Genomic DNA, 22499 nt, shown 5'->3' with positions numbered 1-22499 from the left:
AAAGATGCCATCCTGCTTTTCACTGAGGTTATAGGCCAGGCTACTTCTCCTTTTTTGGCTCAGTGCATCTTAAACACATATAGAAACCAGTGCAGCGAGAGGGTTTAGACCTACATCATAAGTGAAATTCAAACAAGTCATCACACTTGAGAAGCAAAGGAAGTCCCAGAACCGTCATCCTCCTCACGTCTTTGAGGGATCATATCCAAGATATGAAAAGCACAGCAAAGGGCATGATGCACTTTGAAAACGAGCAAGCAGCAAACCTGTGGGAAGCAGGCAAAAGCAGGTCATGGCTTAGCTCCCCGTCCACTGCTGTGCCCCGTGCAAGACGGCTGTGAGAAGTTTCGGATGGGCGCTGCCTAAGTCCATACGCTAGCCCAAAGGGGAGCGAGAATGGTTTGTTTCTAGCTCATTTCACAAGCCCTGATTAGCAGATCATACACAAATGCCAACAGCTAACATTCACATAGCAACCTTTTGTACCTAAACATTATAATAGATTTAACGTCATTAATAAATATATAAAACAATATGTTAATCTCACAGACAAACACATTTCAACAGTTAGCATTGACTGAAATAACCAGGCAGCTTGGTCATCATTTAAAGCACTGAAGAATTATACACAACTAATAACACAAGTGTTAAGAACAGGCTCACAAAATATAAATTTAAGCTTGGTTTTACATTTCTGAAGAGACTCAAAATTGGTCCCAGAAGCTATTCTGAATGGCCTTCAAATGAAGCATCCCCCTTCCAGCCATTGCATATTTATGAAGAGAGGAAACTCCTTTACACTGTATATTACCTCGGCACTTTATCTAGATAAGCTGCAAAGCAGATATTCCTCAGTGACCAGCACACAGGTAAGCAAATCTCTCCCAAATGATGCAGCCGTACATTTCATACAACCTCATACTAAAAGAGGAGATAGTCTAGTCAGTGCTTAAAAGCATTTGTCTGGGAGAAAGAGACCTAGGACCTGACTCCTAGCCCTGACACAGACTTCTTCTGTCATCTTAAACCAGTCACTTTATCTCTTTGTCTCAGTTCACCCACCTTTAAGAAGGAGATGCAGTAACTCCCTCTCTCACAGTAGTGTTCTGAGGCTTAATTTCATAAGGTGCTTTTTGAGAATCTCAGAAAAGGCACTATAAAAGTGCAGCTATTATAATGTCAGAAACATGGACGAAGTTGTGCGTCTCGCAAGCCTTTCCCAAGATACCTATGTGCAAGTCTAAAAGAGACGAGGACTCGCACTAGATCACCTAATCTTCAACAGTCCCACCGCAGTAGCTTTGTTTTCTCCCATAACTTTGAATAAGCTTCACATTTTTAACTCCAGGTCTCCATGGAATTAGTGGGTTGCCCCATTTCACAGACCGTCTCCAGTCTCCATTTGTTCTAATGGGCCAAATTCGGGATTTGTGACTGGGGACTTCCTTTGCCCTCGGAAAGTGTGGGCATTCAACATCTCCAGCAGCAAGTCATAGACTGGGACCACGTTTTTACACTTCATGCTCAGGAGATGCTCCAGTCCCTTGTTACTGTGAATGAGAACAGAAAATAGGTCAGCGGTCCGGGTCCGACAATGCAGGGAGGGACAATGCACTCATGGCTTCAAGAGAGACCTCTTTTTATTAGGAGTTAAGAGGATTCAGCTGCTGTAGTCCCTAGGGTCACTCAACACTATCAACAGTAACAGCATCCAAATACTTTGGGGTCGAGTGTTTTACTGTCCAGGGAACCAAGGTTCATTTTACATCACACAAACTGACTTTAGAAAGTGATTCAAATGTGCTGGCCCTGTTGAAGTCAAAGAGAAAACCTCTTTGATACTGTAAATATGGGAGGTCCACACTCTGCACCTTTATATGAAAGGCACATTACAATAAGTAGCTGCAGTGACTATCTACCTTTCCTGACTGGATGGACACCAAAATACACTGGCTAACTTCTAGCAGTTTATGTCCTCTCCACCCTGCCCAGTGTTAGATCCCTTAGACAGCTACAGGCTTTAAAAGTCATTTTTGTCAGACAGTAATACACCTTGCTGGTTTGAACACTCTGTGGCTGTATCACTATTTGGATTAACAGTAGTTAGTTATTACTAAAATGTAGCAGTTGCACATATATATACTTCAGATACAGTCAAGGTTTGGGAGCTGAAAAGGAAGAGTGCTCACTCAACCCGGACATTATCCCCGCAGAAGGACTGGCAGCCAGCCAACGCTTGGCTGGCCTGGTGGATTGGATTGGGAGGGGGGCAAGGTTTCCCCAAAAATGAGGGTTTGCTGCAACTCGAGTTACAAATCTGTTAATGGCAAAGAAGAAGGAAAGGACTCCCTACACCCAGCTCTTGAGAGTCCTGCGTCACTTGGTAATCAAGGCCGAGAGCACCAGCTATTTCCAAAATGGAGTGTAATTGGCCAACTAGTGCTAACCGATGTAAAGGAGACAGACTGTGACAAGCAGTCTCCAGACTTTGGCTGAGGCAGGCACAGCATAAGAACTCATGTTTTAACAAGAAAGAACACAAATTGTGCAAGGATTCGCCACCTTTGTTTCTGCCATGCTGGAACAAGTGCTCCTGCGACACCATGAGGCAGTGTTCCACCATGGTGTGGACATCCAGATCACAGCAGTGCCTCAGAGCTGTGAAGCAGGTTCAGCTGTGGCTGGTACTGAAAGCTTCTACAGGGCCAGCTCTCAAACTTGCCACCAGTTCACAAACCGGCTGTGAAAAGCTGCCTCCAGCACAGTCCATGCCCTGCTGCTGCCAACCTTTCTCGCAGGAAGCCCACCTCGGAGGTGGCTGTCCCTCTACTGTTGACCCCATGCAAAGTCAGATATGCCCATCTTGTTTGCACGCTGCAGCCCAGCCCCAGGACTCTCACAAAGACTTCCTTGGACACACACTCCATATGCAAGATGTAAGACAGCTTTGTGAACAGCAAGTCTCTGGGAAACAATTAAAGATGACAACTTTAAAAGTCAAGCGTCTGTTTGCAGGGCCCTGCTCAATATGTGAGGCCTTGTGCGAGAGTCTGCAGTACGCCCAGCAAAGGTGAGCATTCAAGGAGGTCCAGGAGCTCACAGGGAGCAGAAGAGCTGCTTCCCACAGGGAAAGCAGGAGTGTGGTATGGCTGTACCACACAAGTCACTCGGCAAAAACTGATGTGGTTCTGAAGAGAAGAACTAAGAGCTGCTCCTGGGACACATGACAAATTTGGTCTGGGACAAACATGGTACCCAGGGTACACTTTCCTCCTCCAAACTCCATACTGCAAATCAGTTTTGAAGGAGACAGTTCTCTTTAGGATAGAAGAGTTTTGGTTGTTGGGTTATTTTTTTTTAAGGGCTGAATTTGTGTTATTATAAAGGAATCATTTAATGTTAAGAGAGCATTTTAATATCAACACAGCATTCTGAGTGCCTGCCAGCCCTTGCATATATTGCTTATTTAGTCTAGCCAGAAAGGATAGTCTTAATGAACAGATATGAAGAACAGTACCTGGATTACCTCAGGAGAGCTCCAAGTTCAAGCCTTGCTTTGTTGTTGTAGTAAACACTAAAACCTTAGAAGTTGTATACATTCTGAAAAATTTACCTTGCGTGTCTGACGTGGGAAAGTAGCATCAACAAATTGGCCAGACGAGTCGCCTGCTGCTGCGAGGGGATCCCACTCTTTGCAATTACCCACACTAAAGCATCCGTTACTACATTAAGCAGGTGATGCCGCTTCCTGTTGCTTTCAGGTTCTTCTGCTGACAGAGGAAACATACCTAAATGGAGGAAAGAAACACGTGAATACTTCGCTCCACGTACTCCACCAAGCTCCATCTTTCATTCCCTTGCCCAAATTTGATAGCCACACCATTTGTGTACTTAATAATTGTTCTAGATCTCCTAAGACAACATTTTGAACATAGTCACTCAAGGACCTCAGCCAGACTCCTCAATCTGGCTGAGCCCTGCACCCTGGGAGTCTGTGGGGAAGTAGATGTATCCTCCACTTCCCAGTGGATTTTCCTTTCATGTGGTTTAGTAACTACTATGAACTATAGTGTTATGCTTGCTCTAATCCCATCTTGCTGAAAAAAACCTTCTCTGAAACAGAAGGTTTCTTTCCCCTACCTTAGGGAGAGAGGAAGAACATGGTGGGAGACACTGCTCATTGACCTAATCTGCCATGGTCTCCCTACTGCTTACCTGAGAAGAGACCTGGGCAAAACAAACAAACAAATGAACAAACGAAACCCCCAAACCCCAAGATACCTGTGGAAGGACAGAGCTGCAAAGCACCTTGAAAATTAGGATTAAAAGATTGACTTTGACAAGAAAGGAGATTTTTTTTGACAACTTTACAAAACGTTCTGGGGAATAAAATGATTTTACTGCAGACTGTCCAAAACCCAGCAAACACACACAGCAAATAGGAGTGTGTAAGAGGTTGCAAAGCAAAGCTCCTGTTCTCAAATTCCTCTTGTAGAATAGTTGAGTGCTTTTCATCATTTCTACCAATTAATCACAATTAAATAGGAATATAGGAATATTTAAGCAAAATTAATCATTGCTCAGTAGAGTAACTTGCTTTGCTAGAATTAAGAATTATGGGTTGTCCTGTAGAGCTGTGCAGCAATGTCACACATGACCCAGGATTCAGAGAGATATGAATAAAATTTCTCATTGATCACAAGGAACCACCATTCAAAAAGGACATACCCACAGTCTGCTCTGGGCCACAAACCCCACCTTGTGAGATGCTCTCAGACTTTGGGTCTTTCATGAAGTCCTTACAACAGGGTATAGACCCTAAATCCAGCAAACACCAAGGCTTAGACATCTCTTGAACAAAAACCATTAAAAACTGATGGTTAGAAGCCTCTTCCTATTGTTCTCTTTTAATGGCTTTATCTCACTTGATATTTCTGCCACTTTTAGAGGCTGATTTCCCAGTTACCCTCTAAATAACAAGTACAATTTGGTGAGTGTCAGAGGCAACTGCATACTCACTGGAATTGAGGAGGATCATTGCCTTGACACACAGATACTCCTTATGCTGCAGTTTCAGCTCTCGGAACCGCGAGGTCATGGCCAGGAGCATATCAAAGATTTCCAAAATTCCCTCTACGCATTTCCCCTCATCCCTATGGAAACACATTTAAAATGTTACCACAAATGTAAAATTAAGGAACTCTGACTCAGTCAGATAAAAGGCATAGCATAAAGAAGGCAAAAAAAGGCCTATCCATCTAATCTCTGGGAGCATTCAAAAGGTTACATCATGAAATCTAAACTGAAAATTACCCTATTCTAAAAGGTCAGCACCTCTGAGAAACTGATTTTCTTTTCAAAGCGTTTTAAAGTGCTTACAGGCTGGACCACAGGTAAGTATGACCATATTTCTGCAAGAGGCTTCAACCTCACTGCCAGTGAAATTCTGGATAGTTAGTCTGAAATTATGCAGCACAGTGCAGAGCACAGTACCATCTTGAATCATTTTCCAGATTTGTATCACAGGGGATTAATACCACCACATCACTATTTGTACCTGACAGAGGCCTAAGGACCTGAAGAATAAGAAAGATCTGCCAAAATAAGTTTCTGGAAACAATGAGACACCTACCCGCAAAACACTCTTTCTTTGTAGGCACTTGAATCTAAATAGATATGTATTTTTTATGTTTGCAGGTGATTTTGAATGCAACTTTCTCCATTTTGGATACTAGAAATGGACAGAAATGTTTCAGAACATGGTTATYGTGCCTGATCTAAAAAAAAAGACGGAAAAACCCTAAGACATCCCATTGGGTCTAAAATTAAACAACAGCAAATTTTAAAACACTGAAGTTATGTTCCTTTTTTTGGGGGGGTAACGTACTGGACTTAAAATGCAGTTAAACTCTGTGACGCAGCATTCAAAGGGATGCTTCTTACAGCGGCTGTAATAAGAGATTTTTCTCTGTAAAGTTTTTAAGATGAGGCAGACTCAACGACAGCCATGCAGGAGAAGTGAAGACCTCAGCTCTTCTCCTGGATCCCCAGAAGAGGTGCTGAGTCCTCAGGCCATCAAGCAGGCACAGGTGGACCACACCAGCCAGGCGCAGCACGTTCTCCTTACAGCAAGGCAGCTGCCCGAATTTTGCTCAGTTTCCAACATGCTTCACGGCAAGGGGGAATTTTAAGGGCCAATTTCAGGATAGACATGAGCATTAGAGAAGTACTTCTTTACAAAGATCAGGTAGGGAATGTATCTGAAGTTGAACTAAGATAAAAATAAGCAAATTACAGACCAGTTTCATATAAGCATGCCTTAAAAAGAAAAAAATACCAAATGTCCAGATGCTTGCTCATTCCCACTCTGCTGTTGTGTGGAGATGAAGGAATCTATCAAATAAGCTCACTCTATTCAGCACGTATTAGCTCCCATAGGAACTAAACGTATCACACATTTTCAGCAATTTCTTATCATTTCATTGAACAGCCCACTATGTCCTTGCATTGAATTTTACGCGAGTGAATCACAATTTATTTCAAACTTTCTGTAAATTAAATTTATTTCCCTTACTAACGCATTTTGCCTTCTATATATACTATGATGTTTATTATTTAGCTCAAACCACAGTACTGGTACAGATCAGAATTCCTCTAGGTTGAAAAGGTTAAAAGATATTTTAAAGCTAGCCAAGAGAGTAGATGGTTACTCTGACTTTTACCAGTGTGAAGCCCAGATCAAATCCTCCTAAGGCCCTGTAGAAAAACATCCATATTAATCTATGTTCTACCCCGTGGTACACGATGCTATGGAGAAATAATTTTTAAACTTGCAAACACTCTGCTTTAGCTCTACTGAAGAAAACTTTCAGTATTACAAGTATTTGCACAACAAACTGTCTATGAAGCGACAATAGTGTTCTTGGGGCAGCAAGAAAAACAGGGAGAAATGATAATTAAGTGCATCCTCATTAAAATATGGCCTGATACTATGTCTAATTTTTTTTGAGGGGAAGAAAGAGATAATCTGGAAGAAACTGATTGACAATGTAGTGCATTTTAATAATGCGTCTACAGTTTTGGCATCTAGAGACCTGAATCAAAAGGAACAACAACAACAACAACAAGATCAGTTAAAAGTACAGTAGCACTCAACACTGTTACGTACTAGAGAAATTAAGGAACTTACATGTTGACGTTATTCAACAATACTGTTTACGCTTAGCGTTCTCATGCCCTTGGAAGCACTGGGAACCTCAACGACATTATCATTACAAATACAAGTAAATACTTTTGTTAAACATCAATAGCATCTCCAATACTTACTTCTCTTTCTCCCACTGTTCATCCCCCTTCAAACATGCTAATGTGAAGTGCTCTAGAAAAGTATATTTCTCTTACCTGTCTAGAACAAGGTCTGGTGCAAAAATTAGTTTTCCAGGGTGATCAATTGATCTCCACATCAGACCAACCATTAAAACTTCCATCCAGCAGCTCTCTAAGAGCCTTACTTGGTCATAGAGGCTGAGATCAATGAAGCCTAAAATGATGAAAACAGCATCAAATAAATCAACCTGTTAATTTCACCTGTTTTCACCTGTGTTCAAAACTAAGCTCTCAACAAAGTTTTCAAAGCAGAGACGCTTAAGATGGGTCTCTTAGCAAAGGCGCTTCAGTTTTAGATGAGCTAGCGTCTATGACGCTGAATAGCGAAAAGTCATTATGCCACCACACTGTGAGAGGTAGGTTTCTCATAGCTCTTCTCAGACAGTTGTTTGAGGTCTTGAAAAACACATACTGTGTTTGCTCTCTTAAAGAATCTGCCCTCAGTAGTTTGTACAAATGTTCCATGTATTTTAGTCTTATTGAACTACTGGGTTAGAAGGCAGTCGGTAACATCCCCAGGTTAATATAAACTGGGTAACACATACGCTCTCTTACCAGGGCCCAAAGGGCTACCTTTCGATATCAGTAGCCTTACTCCTTATTCTAGGAGGATGGTAAAGAGGAACTTCATGAAATTTACTACAGAATTCACTGCCATCAACAGATAACCTGCCTGACCCAAACTCTCATAACTTAAAAAGCATTTTTCAAAACATAATCCTGGAAGTGTGAATAGCATAAACTGACAGTGCCATTTCCCTGAGAAACAACAGCTCAAAGACGTTTCAGAAATTTGTCTTAACTAAACATTAAAGCAGACGTGTGTGCATTCCCTGATGATTCCTCTAGCACAACCAACCAGTTGTTGGGCTTAGAAACAGTCTCAGCTGAGCTAAATGTCAGAGCAAGCCACAACATTCAATCTGCACATACTTAAATATCCAGCTTTATTCCAGACATCATCATCTAAATAAGCATAAGCAGCACCGACAGTATGATTTACGAACATGGAGCGCAGCTATCGCAAGCAGTCTGCCCTTCCTCTTCAGAACAGTCTTTTGCTTCAAAGCTTGAAGATGGCCCATCACTGCTACAGCTCCTAGTGCAGTGTCGAAAGTCCCATCTCCTTTGCGGCAGAGCACATTAAACTATTCAGAATTTTCTACGGCTCTAATACATGTCCTTTAGGTCATGTGCTCTATACCTAAACTTTTGATCAAAAATGCCTAAGTCAAAATGCCGCAGCAGCACAGAAAGACCTTGTGCTGGATGTGCAGCGACTCTCCAAAGACGCGCTGCTCTGGCCAGCAACAAACTAAGTTGCATAATGGATCCAAACTTCAATATTATGACAACATCCTATCGATTAGCAATACCGTTGCAGCTATGAACCACGTTCAACTCTCTCAGACAAGGTCAACAAAGTGAAAGGCAATTACAGAAGATATGCCTTGCCTTCTGATAACTCAGGATTGAAATACTTGAAGTTTAGGAGAAACCAAGCTAGGTGGCAACTGCTGTTTTGCTGAGCAATTCCTTGCACTGAAAGTACAGTCAAAAATACAGCCACAGAGTAAGACTCAAAACAAAAGAAGATCATTAAATATTAAATGATAAGGGAAAATAATTAAAGGTAAATATTTATCTTTCACCATTTAGGGGAAAAGTCAGTGCTAACGTCGGCATATATAATATAGGGAAAAATAAAGAGATTTTCTTTCATGTTTGGTAAGCATCGAAATAATATCCAATAATAATTTGAAAGTGAAAATGGGTTTCTTATCCAGCTACACAAAAGCAAATGTCTTTACAAATAGCTTTACAGAATGTAAAATTACTGCTTACTAGGCCACTGGTGGAGAGCTGTGTAATTTTTTTCAAAGGCTTTACCTCCAGGAACTGGAGCATGGATCTAGATGATTAACTCTAGGCAAGAATTTTTGAAAATTGTGACATTTTTTGTCCTGAGCTTTAGTCATCATGGTTATTTTAAAGAAAAAAAAAATAAATCCACATTCAAGTAAATGCTCTAACTGCCACGTTATATGGCAATATTAATTATAATTGGGAACATGTTAAACATCACATCTGTTTCTGGCATTGTTCTAAAATAGTGTTTACTTCTTTTCTATGTAACACGAGTGATCAGGAAAAACAAACATACATGATAAAGTGTCCATATTCCTCAGAACTGTTCGAACGCTTTTGATAGTTTCAACAGGTTTTCTTCATACAGTTCAATTATTGCCAAGAAAAAGTTTTGATGTCTGACATATGTTGAAAATAAACTAAAAGTGAGCAATGTCAAAATCCAGGTTTGTTTGGAATCTGATAGAAAACCAACACACGCATTTTCTTTAAACAAATTTCAGGAAAATTATTTTGATTTGTCTGACTCTTTCTTTTTTTAAAAAACTGACATAGTTCAAGAAAACAGAAATAAGAACCACCTCAAAAAGGAAAAGTCATTTTTCTTCCAGTCAAAATTTGTTAAGATGAGGTAGTTTCCTAAGACTGTTTTTCCCATTTTTTTCCCCCACAATTCGCTTCCTATCAGATTAACAGAACTGCATAGAGTGCTCAGAAATGGTACCTTTCAATCAAGTATTTTTGAACGGACAAGACAATACACTAATAAACATCACTTAGTCCTTTCTAGCTATTTTCATTTTCCCATTTTCTTAAACCAGGAAAAATAAGGATTAAGGATTTGGGCATTCATCTTGAAACATTCCACACTAATGGCAAAAACCCACCGTCCTCCACAAGTGTCCTCCACAGTGCAGAATTGCCTACACCGTGACGAGGCCTGGGGGTATGCCACTCCACCAGCACACTCTGGTTGTCCTCAGTAGAAAATCCAAGAGAGGACAAGAGAGAAGCCATGGCGTGCTGGCTCCTCAGTCTGGATGGACAAGGGGTTAGGACTACTGGGTGCACTGCAGGACACATCAGCCGTGCAGAGTACACACTGGCAGAAGGATTACTTCTAGCAAAGCACTGTTTCCAAAGCTAAGGATTAAGCTCCATGCTCCCATATCTCTGTCAATGGTTTGATGCTTCTTTTAGCTCGCTATTATTTAGTTGGTCACCTTAGCTCTCACTAAAGAGCAACAGTCTATGGTTTAGTCTATGCCCTCCAGCAAGTTTTTCTGCACAGTTTGCCAATTATTTTCTCTATGCACTGGCTGCTTTTATTCTAGCTTTTATTCTTGATTCTGGCTGCTTTAACTGTGGACCCTTTGTTGCAAATATTGACCAATTGCTTCTTGACTGTAAGGAGGGAAATGGCCCATTGCCACAACGCTGTGGCCACATTCAAGAAGTTCCAGGTTGTAACACATGTAGTTGTACTTCAGTGCATGTTCTTTATGTTGCCAACAACCGAAAGCATCCCTATTGATTTCTGTTTTGAAGGAGAGCACACAGATAAATTCTGAGATCGATACTATTCCCCACTTAGCAATCTGATGCTCTTGTGGAGCAACTATGTTAGCTGAAGCAATTACAGACACTCAGTGCTTGGATACTCTTCGTCAGGTTTCATCAACAGTAACAGAAACCTTTCATCAGGGTTCAAGGAAAGAATTTAGTCTTAAAATTTTTTATAACTATCTGGTTACCATCCTTTTTTATGAAATTTCTTTAATCAGGTTAATCAAGCATTTATAGTTGATGAGGTGGAAATTGTATACAACACCAAGTATGCTTTTTATCTTATAAGCAAGTATTTCACTAACACAGTAGATAACAAATTATGGGCAAGGTCATTGTCTAAACGCTTTCTGATTAATTGTTGAGAGCAAAAAAACTGTCCATTATATTTTTAGAATAAAAAGCTTAAGATTTTCATATTATGCATTTACTGTGCTATGCTATTACTTCAGGGTAAAGAACAGCATGTTAAGGGTAACAGTGTTGAACAGTATAAACGAAAAAGGATTGAAATTCTTACCAGGAATTTTTTTTGCCCAACCAATCATATGAACCAGCTCTTTGTCTGCCAGTTTTGTCAGGGACATCATCATGGAGGCCTCTGTGAACGGTTTGCTGGGACGACTCACCAACACGTTGGGAGGCTCAGCTTCAAGTAGTGTTAAAACAAACTGCTCCGGACTGACCGTGCTGAGGATGATCTCTTTTACACGGGTTGCTGTCTCGCTGTATTTCTTAGCTTTGCCAATGCAATGCACTTGATCTTCTGAATTACGATGGCGGCGCAGGATCCGATACCCACAACGTTCTCTTCTTGAGCCTGAGACAAGAGGTGCGTGATTACATTGAGGTATTTTTCTCTCAGTGTTACATTATACAAATCCAAATGTTTGGGGGGAAGCAAAAAAACCCTCTAATATTGAATGATCTAATACTGAACATCAAGTTTCAAAATTCCTAAAGCATTCAGCATCAACTTAACTTTGTTTCCACTGACTTTGGCTGAGACTTTTGTTTATTCTACTAACCAAAATATAACTTTAAAAAAAATGTTTATTTTTGAACTCCAGTTAACTCATTTTAAAAGTCCATGGGAAAATTCACATTGACATCAACAAGAGATAAATTGTGTCTTTAAATGTAAATAAAGATAGCTGTTTATTTCTGTTTTAAAATTCTACTTTAGATGTAAATTGAAGAAAAAAAAAAAAAGCGATCTGAAAGTCTGGGCCATGATACAGAGTAAATGCTTCAGCCAGAAGCTCAGCTGAGCCTCATTGCCAAGTGGGTGTTCAGCTAGGGACCTACCGAGATGTAACCCATTTTCTCCCTACGTCCTGTTAAGCCAGTGGGAGTTTCCCCGATGTGAATTCAAATCTGGTACAACTAGAAGGAGCAAGCCCCCTGTCTGCAGTTCTGTTTTTTCTGTTGCACAGAGCAGTCGCTTTTACAAAGTTTTTAAATTCCAGGAGTTCATTTATAGCTCATTGTGTCAAGAGCAAACATTCTCTGACTCTCTGACTGTCTCTATCACCATTGGGATCACCGCTATCTGTTCTTGAAGAGCTGCCACGGAAAGAGTCTAAATAAAACCCACAGAACAGGTATATTTCTGCCTCTTCAGAAACGTGGTCGCGGGATTTGCTAAAACACTCAGCCATGACTTCTCTTCCCCTCACTCCTTTAGCATATTCCATAACAAGAGGTACATTTATTGATTTACAAATAATTCCTAGCAGTAACTAATGTACAAGATTTTATCGTATTAAAAAGCAGGACATTTTGAAAATATGAAGTTTCTAAATAGATCCTCAGATTGAAATGCTCCAGCACTTAACATTTTTAATATCACAACTAAATTGCCCTCTAAATCAAACAAGTCAATTTTTTTGTGCTAGTCATCAACACTTTTACTGAGAGATGATACTCAAAGGTTGAGTTGTCATATATAAGAATACGCCTGTGCTAGTATAAATCTGCATCAAACCAAAATTTATTATTGCATACATAGAAACTACGGAATCTTAAAGCATAGTAATAGGTTGCCTCATTTGATTTCAGTCCTGTAACAAATTTGACAAAAGCATCCTTCCTTCTAGTGTTGCTATCTTGATGCTATTGCAGTTAGTAAATCTTTTTGGAGCGTTGTCTAAAGGCTTTTCACCATGGTCACAGAATCTTGTGCTTCTTCGTTAGGTTGTGTGATTAAAAGCTTATCTCCATAAAGACAAAGGAGCAGAGGAACAACGAAGGTGGAGGAACCCCAATAACCTAACTGGTGCCAATGGGCACCCTGACTTGGCTGTTCCCAGCACTGTCACACAAGAATGATCAGCCTGTGGCCTGGGGGTGACATCCACCAGCTAGTCAATGGGAAAGGCCTTCCAGTTCACCTGAAAGGGCTAGGAGGTCCAAACCAGCTACCAGAGAGACCACAAGAGCTGCAGGTCAGCTACTGGTAGGGCCACAGGTCTGGACCAGCTGCCAGAGAGATCTGTTTGCACGTGTGTACGTACACACATGCACAAGGCAGACGGGAAACTAGAAGATGCAGGGACCAGATACTGAATAGTCTGAGTGTCTAAAACCAGTTACTGAAGGGTCTCATACTGTGTGCAACTCCTCCTGCATCCATCTGTGTGGGAGGAGGTCTCAGTACCAGCAACTGAAGTGGTGCTGCTGACCTCGGGGGTTTGCATGTCCCAGTGCCAGCAACTGGGGACACCTGGGGATGCAGGGGTCAGTTATTTGATAGACTGAGTGTCTAACCCTCGGTACTGGAGGGATCCATAGTGTATATAGGTAAATATTTTCCACTAACTGGCTTTCAACCTGATCAACCAGAGGGGGGGAACATCATGAGACCATTCTACTGTTTGTGTTAGCATGAGCGCTGTGTTTTCTGTCTGTGTTGATCTGTGTGACCGGCTGTGTATATCTGCATTGTGTGTACGTGTGCCTAATGGGCATGCTCGGCTCTGCTACTGGCTGGACCTAGGGATATGGTAATGCAGCAATCTCCTCTCGAGCTACCGGATTCATCAACTCAATGTTCTTCATCCACATCCGTCAGAGTTACATGGATCATGAGCTGTCTACACTCTAGCCAGACACTGCAATTCTGGCCCTCAGATTCAGTCAGTAAAATAAGAGGTCAAACTTAGACCCAATTAAAAAAAAAAAAAAGGTGGGGGGGAGAATGAGAAATCAGTTTAAGGTGCCATTGACAAGGCTTGGTCCTGATAAGTAAGATGCTGAGTTAATGCAGACTCTCAGTGGTGGAGGTTGCCCAGATGAGGTGGCTTGTCAGGTCAGTCTTTTCTATCTTCAGCAGCTGTCAAGCACCATTTGAATTAACCTGTGAGAAGGGTGAGATGCAAGGCCAGTCAGGTACAACCTGAAGGCACTGAAAATATGGAATAAGGACTAACAGAATCTGCCAGGACTTTCAGGATGCGGAACTTAAAACTGGCATTACTCTAAACCTCGCTTACTGCCTGCTCAGTGAACCACCTCAGATGGTGGACAGACAACGGAACAGAATGGGCATTAAAGAGACTCTGAATATTGCAGCATATCCTTTACCTGGAAACCCAAGAGATTGGAGAAGACCAATAGGCAAAGCTGGCTCAAAGAACAGTCCTAGGGCATGGGAGAAGTTCCTTCAGGAATCCCTGTGGAACCAGGCATTTGAAACACCTGGTGTTATCAGCTGGAAATACAAGCCTAAAGTCTGCACCACTGAAGGCAAGGATGGCTTCGTGTCCTTAAAAGGAATAGGGGTATGATGGGGTAGGTTGAGTACTGACAGGCCATTTGCATAAATAATGGATCAGGGAGAAACAATCAGTGATTTGCAAAACCAAATACCCTTAGCTTAGCTGAACGACATCTAGCTAGAAGAAGCTGCAGAGCAGCCAGGAGAACAGCAGTCAGGAACAGATCACATACCAGCAGGGACAAATCAGAGCTGGAGACAGTATCTTATAGAAAAATTAGGAAATGAGCCTTGATGGTGATACCCCAAAAAAGGTTACCTGCAGAACTGCACAAGTCACAGAGCAATCTCTTCAACCATCTGTCTCGACAAATCCTTTTCCTCCTGAGATTCAAAGGACAGTGAGGTGTAGACTAATTTCTGCAAAGATACACGGATGATGTAGTGAACTCTGTGGTAAGCCTCATTTTGGACTAATGCACAAAGGTCAAGAGGAAAATCTTGAAGTGCTTTGTCAGCTTCAGAAAGACATTACAATGGCACAGCAGGCCACAGACTGTTCTGAAGTCACGTCACGCACAGAAAGGTATGTAAATATTTTCCAGCAGGGACAGCAGATGAAAGGTCAACAGGGACCTCAGCAACTGGATCAAAAGTACAACAACTGGACACAGATCACAAAATGCCAAGGTATCAGGGTACTTTATCTACAGAGAGATTTAACGGATCTGACTTCCACACAAACGTGTATGGTCAAGACTGCAACCTCCAGGGAGGGAACTGAACTAAAGCAGCAAGCAACACCTCACACAGGTCGCACTACTTAGAAAGCTGAAGCACACTGAACATCAGTATCTGGGAGTATAGAACGACCAAAATAGCACAGAGGGCCTAAAAACTGTAGGGAGAGGGGTAGGGGGAGTAATTTTCTTGGACTGTCAGAAAATACCAACTGCTCCAAAACATTCATAGTTTTTATTTTCCAGTACCCGGTGGAGATATGAAGCACCAAGAAAGAAAATGCATGAGGAACAGCAGTCTTTAAATTAAATGTATCAAAGTTGTTCAGCTGGCTGAAGGAACCGTATCCAAAATGAGAAAGTCCAAAAAAAGACTGGTTTGGCTGGGATGGGGGGAGAGGAAGGGTGCTATGGAGAGAAAGAAGTGCTTGATGACACAACAAGGAAGAAATTGCAGCAGTTTGTACACCTCTGCCATTAGAAGTGCAAGGCCAGACAAGCACCTGCAACCAGCTAACTGACTGTAGTTCAACTCACTTTAGTTGGCACTGAAGTGACCTAAGAGCGCTCCGGCAGGACTCAGCGCGTCCTGGTTAACCGTCCTCCCAAAGTGTTCCCGACTCTGCTGTGCTGCAACCCACACGGTGAAAACAGAATCAGGCCTTTGGTGCTGAGGCCTGAGTCATCCTTTCAAAATATCACTGCTGTAAAGTTTTTCAAACAACACTGTGTAGCCTAATCAAAAAATAACCACACAAGGAAGTGACCAGGTACTTTACGAAGATCAAAGAATTCAGTAAACTTAAAAAAAAAAAAAAAAAAAGTCCAGCATTCTGGTCTAATTGTTCTAGACTTGCACAATTTTAATCCGCGCAGCTGCGCTCCAGACTCTACCTTAAAGTAATTCAACCCAGGTTGTGAAATTCACTGACAGAATGAAAGGTCTCAATAACTGCAGCGTTCTTACAGGGAAGTAATAAGCCCCTTTAAGTTACTCAAGGCTATTCAACTAAATCAAATTTCATATATAACTAGTACCTATGTTGAAGTAGCAGCATGTGGTCTATTTAAAAAAATAAAACCAGCTTCTATAATCACATCTCCAGTGCAGAAAACCAAACTAAGGGAATTATGACATTTCTGCATAAAAAAACCCTCTTACTAAATACACACACACTCATATATATGTAGTCAGTGGACAAAAAAAATGAAGCAGAATACTGAATTATTGTTTGCATTTGGTTTAATTATCGTATATTGTCAAAGTAGGAAAAGCCTGATTCACTGACTAGCCCACAAAAAAAACCCAGACAGCTTGTTGATAATTAAAGGGATACCATTTAATTCCACATTAACTTCTTTTTCAAATGCAAGCAAAATAAAAGAGAGAGCATTGTACGATTACACAGCTAAACATAATGTTTTAAGCTTGCTAGTCAATTGACAATTCAGGCAGTAACAGCCTTTCTAATTAAAACACCATTTAAACAATGTAAAGAGCTTCTGTGCTTTTTATTTAAATCCAAAGTTTAGGCAGGACAGAAAAATAATACCTATACATCTGTTAGCATCTGAAACACATGCGTAAATGTTTATAAAACTATATATTATAAATAACTATAGACCAACTTAGTGTTTGGCTTATCTAGACAGAGATCTGGATCAATCTGTGCAAAGACACATCAATAAAATCCTTAAAACGTCTCAGATTAGGGACTATGCCCAGCTTTACCACATACTCCCTGAATAGCTATTTCTCATTCATAAAGGTTATGAAGTTAATCTGGGCAACTGGAGAAGTGCACAAAATGATCAAATCCCATATTCCCACAGCACTCTTCTGAATTACAGCTATTCTTTGCACATGAAAATTGCTGTATTCAGCTGAGAAGGCTGGACCAAGGGTGAGACCTCTAGTTACACCACCATAGGCCATACAGGCAAATGCTCACAAGAACATAAGTCATACCAAAAAGGCATTTAAAAAGTCATTAAAATGAGCCGGCTGTTCACTCTCCCATGGACAAATCACAAGACGTATCATTGGCAACGAAGCAAAGAGTTTTTAAAGTAACTCCTGGTTTACAGATCTTTTGAACCTGCACTCTGGCAGCTGGCACTGCTGCCTGACACGGTGGATGGTTACAAGACAGGCAGCTCTCTTAATATTGATTTTGGTCCCTAGCAACTGCTAACCAGTTCAGCAGGAACTGCAGATTCTGCTGTTGAATGTACTATAATCAGTTTCTGGAAGTGCCTGAGCTTAAAACTTGCTCTTCTCAAGTACGCATTAGTAAATCATTACCACTCAAATCACCTCTGAAAGCAAATGCAAACGTTCTGGTGAGTATGCCCGCACGCATAAAGCGGCCCTCCTGGAAAAGGAGCCGCCGTCTGCTACAGACACAGGAGAACAAGAGCTGAAATTACAGTAATTTCTAGAATAGCTAAAACACAATTAATACATCTGATGTCCAGAGAATACCACAAAATATTTTTTTCCCATTCACTTTGTGTGAAAAGTAATTTACAGCATTTCAAAGTACTATCCAGAAACTGCACTCAGCAGTTGAGTACAGGAGTAAGAGAGCTAAATCCTGAACTTCATAACTCTCATCGGCCCATAGAGTTGTCTCTTTTTCTTTATGCAATCCTAAGGAATGATGCCAGTATTCAAGGACAATATTTATCCATTACTTTTTAGTATGGCCCCTCGCCCCCACTCCCATTTGAAAAAGGAGCTGTATCTTTGGAACATTTTCGACATATTAGGAACTAGCACTTGTGGAAACAAAGATCCATGAGAAAAAGAAAAATAAAAAGTAAGAGATAAGCCTAGTCCAAGTGGGAAACTGAAGACTCGTTAAGGAAGAAGGTCTGTTCGAGTCTCTGCTAGCAAGAAAGAGAAGTACCAGCACAGTCACTACCAGCGTGGCTATAGCAGAATGATGAAGCAACTCCCCTCTTCCTCTTTGCCTTGGGCAAATAGCTCAGCCCATTTCAGGTTCCCAAGGTAAATAGCAGAAAGCTCAAAAAAAGTTCCATTTTACCCTGATGCATTTTTTTCGAGTTTGCTGGGCAGAATTTACTTTTATTTGCTGTAATTGCGTTTTCCTTGTTCCAGATTGCGCCTGATGCCAAAATTTTGCTGTTTAGTAGCTTTCTCGACCGGAACAGTAAGCAACACTGGTTTCCTACAGAGAACTGTGCAGATACAACATTAAGACTTTCAACATGCTTTTGGCAATGACAGTATATCCAGTAAGAAAATCCATTATCACCTTAATACAAAGCACCCCAAACCTAGCCTCCACAGAAAYATCTCCAGCTCCATGGACTTGCTGGCTTGACTTCTCAATATTTATGAATGTAGTGATGTCCAGGAGAAGTTCAGACCAAGAAACTGCAAAGCAGTATTTTCCTACTGCCTCCTACTGTTTTAAAGAGGCATGTACTACCCAATCACATTTATATCCATAAACACACACACACACACACATATATATATACACACACAAACATACGTTTTTTCCTAAGGTGTCTATTGAAAATATAAAAAATAGGGTTTTAAAGCTTTGATGCAAACAGCGTAGAGTTTATGAAGAGCCTTCCTAAACTTGCAAAGCAGTAATTGAGGCTCTTTTATCACTTCCGCTGGACAACAAGCCTCCACCAAGCAAATATCCACTTAACAAAGCATTCTATCCTGTCCACGGTTTTAACAGATGTGAACCAATACATTCACTGAGTGACCTAGGAAAGGAACGAAGAGATACTGGGAAAAAGCCTTCATTAAGGAGAAAATGTACTCTCTTATGGCTTTCTAGAGTAAAAAAGGGGTATTAAAGCACGGCTCTAACAACAAAAAATTTGAAAGATAATCACTCTGGTCTGCAGGAAATGGCATTTATGTTTTATGCAAGAAATACAGTCTTAAAATCTGTCTGGTTTAACTGTCTGTGAAACACTGGCTACCATGTGTCCATGCATCAGCTTTACTCACAGATGTCTCTTAACTCATCAGGTAATTGAGACAATTCAGGCTTGATTAGCAAGCATGCAATTTTTATGTTCCTTCTCCTCAAATTAAATTCTTAAGATTCTCAGATTTCAACACTACTATTTTAAATACTAATTAATTTAAAAATAAAATTCCTGTTATTTATCATAACTAGCAAATGAGCACATTTATAAATTTCAAAGGGTCATTTTTGGCCTCACACAGTCATTAATGTCCTATAAATATTCATTACTGTAGAGGAAAAATATTTTTATGAATATGTGAAAGATTAAAAGGAACACAGGCTAAAACATAAGTAGACATTATCATTATTTATTCCTTGTAATACCATAGCGCCTATGAGTTCTAATCACAAACCAGGACTCCACGGATGATTAGAATAAAAAGATTCGCTGATGGGAAACATTGTGGAGGACAGCCTTTTAATATCACAGTGGAAACAATCTTTATAATAACTCTGCAGCTCTAATACTGAAGCTTGGATAGAAACCACTCTTGGAAAGACTTACACACTGAGTAAAATTGTGCGTCACAAAGATGAACAAAGAGAGCAACACTATTCAGACAGTAAAGTTTTCAAAGGAAGTCCCATCTGCGAGGGTAAGGCTTTCCTTTCTGGCAGCATGTTAATGAAATACGCTGCTAAAGCTGAGATGCATCATCAGTGCAGAGGCAGATAGGAACTTCCTACAGAAAGAGCTAGCCGACGTGAGCAACAGAAACAAGATGTACTTCAGCAGTACGAAAATAATACAGGGAAAGATTGAAGTTGGAGTTATCAGCTAGAAGTGAACAAGGAGGCTGCAAGGATGACAGCTGCTCCTTGAACGATTATGAACCGCCAGCGGGATGCAACCAGGAAAAGGCAAACAGGATCCCTGGTTGCACGAAGAGCGGCCCCCCTGCAGAAAGAGGTCAGTATTAATGCTACTACCCCGAGGAGAGTTCCCAGGAGTCCTGCACGGTTCTGGCCCTCGATGTGCAAAACAGATGATTGCAGCCTGCAGCAGACCGAGGGAGAAGCTACCTAAACTTCCAGAGTCTGAGTACTTTCCTGTTTTACAAGAAGGGGGAGATCGCTTGGTTTATTTAACCTAATAAAAGGAAGGCTGTGAGGGGATAGGACTGTAGCCCATAAATACAATTAGAGAGTTAACAGCAAAGAGAAGAAGAGCCCCTAAGCTACAAGACAACACCGCCACAAGAACAAATGGGTGTTAATTGTCCAGCAATAAATGCAGGCTGGCATTCAGAAGAATGTTCCTAATGAAGGAAATAATATTCTGCAAACAGCCTTCAGATCAAAGCAGTGGGAGGGTGAAAACACTGCCTAGCCTTGAAATAGAAACAGGTAACTACATTAAATGGAATGAAATGAGATGCATGCCTGCAAATCACAGAGGACCAGGGGCAGTGACCTTGTCCCTTCCCCTCCAGTGTTCCTGTGTGATGTTTTCCTAGCCTATTTCTATCATGTACATTGATACAATTATAAGAAACAGCAATAAACCTTAACTATGGAAGTACATTAGATATCAAAACATCTTTTAAGAGATTTTCATCTTAACAGTAACCTTTTAAATATCATCTCAGTGTAGAACTACAGTGAAGTCACAAAAGTGCAAGTACAGAAGAGGAATAAAAGAAAAGGCTGAGTGGTGCAGTGAGCACAAACGGGGGCTGACACTACTTCTTTTTTTGAAAGGGCTGGAGGGCGTCAGCTGAAAGTAGCCCACTCAAAAAAACAAACAAAAAAAACCCACAAAACCACCCCAAAAGTGCTTCCCCTCTCCCCCAAGACAACAGATAGCCAGAGCTGCTTCTTCATATGACATTTAGTAAAGCTGCAGAACTCCTTGCTATGGGGTGTTGTAGATGCTAAGACTTTACAGGATTAAAAAGGGGATGCTGGACAAATTTCTACTCCATTAATCTATTGGGGCCTATTAAATACACAAAACCTCTTCTAGACCAGGAAGTCTAAACTGCTAATTTTTGGAAGCTGGGATTTTTCAGTAGAAATTTCACTACGAGCCAGTCCATTCTTGCACTCTTCCCTAGGCATTCCCGCTTAGCCACCGTTGGAGGCAGGATACTAGGCTAACCGAGCTACTGCTCGGAGGCAGGGTTGCTGTTCTTACATCATATTCAACCAGCACAGAGCACAGTACAGGCTCATTTTCTCCCATATTAGAAGGGATTTCAGCTTAACTTGAGGCTCAGGCAGCAGCACTTCTTGGGTTCCATGCTACATCCTGCTGAACTACACTAAACCCATCTTTGCAGAGCTTGGCAGAGGTACTGTGGTTTTCCTGCATTTTACCTACTCCCTACTTCTTCCCACAGGTTTTCTTCTCAAATTAAAACAATCTTTTCTGCCTTAAGAATCAATGCATTCGTTCCTATAAAGCCAGCCTAAACCTTGCTCTAATTACCTGTTGTGCCTTTTTAGGATTCCAAGGGCAGGAGCAGGGGGAAGCATCAGAAGCTGTACAAATTTACTGAAGGGAAAAAAAAGACAAAATTCAAGCAAATGACGCACACACACACACGCACACTAAAAACTCACCGCATTTCATCATTCCCACTTCATAGCATTTCCGTAGCCGGCATGCCTGGCAGCTTTTGCGCCTGTTTTTGTCTATTGTGCATTGATTTGTAGCTGGGCAGATGTAATCGTTATGTCCTGCAGCAGCATATAAGAGAGAAAATTTAAAATCTCCAGCAGTCTCTCTTGGTCATTTCCAGAATCCTTCTGGATTTGAAGCACTTCAACTTTTACATATACATCTGTCTAAACTCTATTAAAGTAAATGACGCAAAAATTCATATTTATCCTGAACTGAAAATGTTAATCTATAACCTCAAAAAGTATCTGGGCAACACAGACCACCTTTCTCTGATGACTGTTAGATAACTGAGCATCTTCTAATACCAAGTCAGTTTTGAAAATGGGACATATGCTCTTGTGGAAGTTTACCCCAAATCCCCAACTTCTTACTTTATATTGGGATACTACAGACGGTAAATAGTAGATTTTGTCCCCAACAGTTCAAAATAGCACCATACCAAGTCTCAGTCCTGCAAAGATTTGTGTAAACTATGGCTGTATTTACTGAACTGTCTCTCTGATCTGGTGAGTTCTAGAAATGAAGAAGCCTTTGGAGGACTGACCCTGCACCAAAGTTAATAACAAAAA

The 22499-nt window shown here is 41.0% G+C and overlaps 1 protein-coding gene across 1 annotated transcript in view; it reads right to left on the bottom strand.

Moving 5' to 3' along the window:
- Positions 1–1378: 1378 nt before the first annotated feature.
- ESR2 (estrogen receptor 2) overlaps positions 1379–22499 on the bottom strand; it is a 41244-nt gene continuing 20123 nt past the window's right edge. Inside the window, exons 4-9 of the mRNA XM_026088636.1 lie at positions 21870–21986; positions 11342–11641; positions 7402–7540; positions 5020–5153; positions 3614–3788; positions 1379–1550 (exon numbers count right to left, since the gene is read on the bottom strand). Of these exons, the coding sequence (XP_025944421.1) occupies positions 1379–1550; positions 3614–3788; positions 5020–5153; positions 7402–7540; positions 11342–11641; positions 21870–21986 (1037 nt within the window). The remainder of the gene's footprint in view (positions 1551–3613; positions 3789–5019; positions 5154–7401; positions 7541–11341; positions 11642–21869; positions 21987–22499) is intronic.

This window comes from Apteryx rowi, unplaced genomic scaffold, assembly GCF_003343035.1.
Source record: "Apteryx rowi isolate R43461 unplaced genomic scaffold, aptRow1 scaffold_78, whole genome shotgun sequence".
Taxonomy (NCBI): domain Eukaryota; kingdom Metazoa; phylum Chordata; class Aves; order Apterygiformes; family Apterygidae; genus Apteryx; species Apteryx rowi.
Note: the sequence above shows the minus strand (reverse complement) of the source record. Positions and strands in the feature narration are given on the sequence as shown.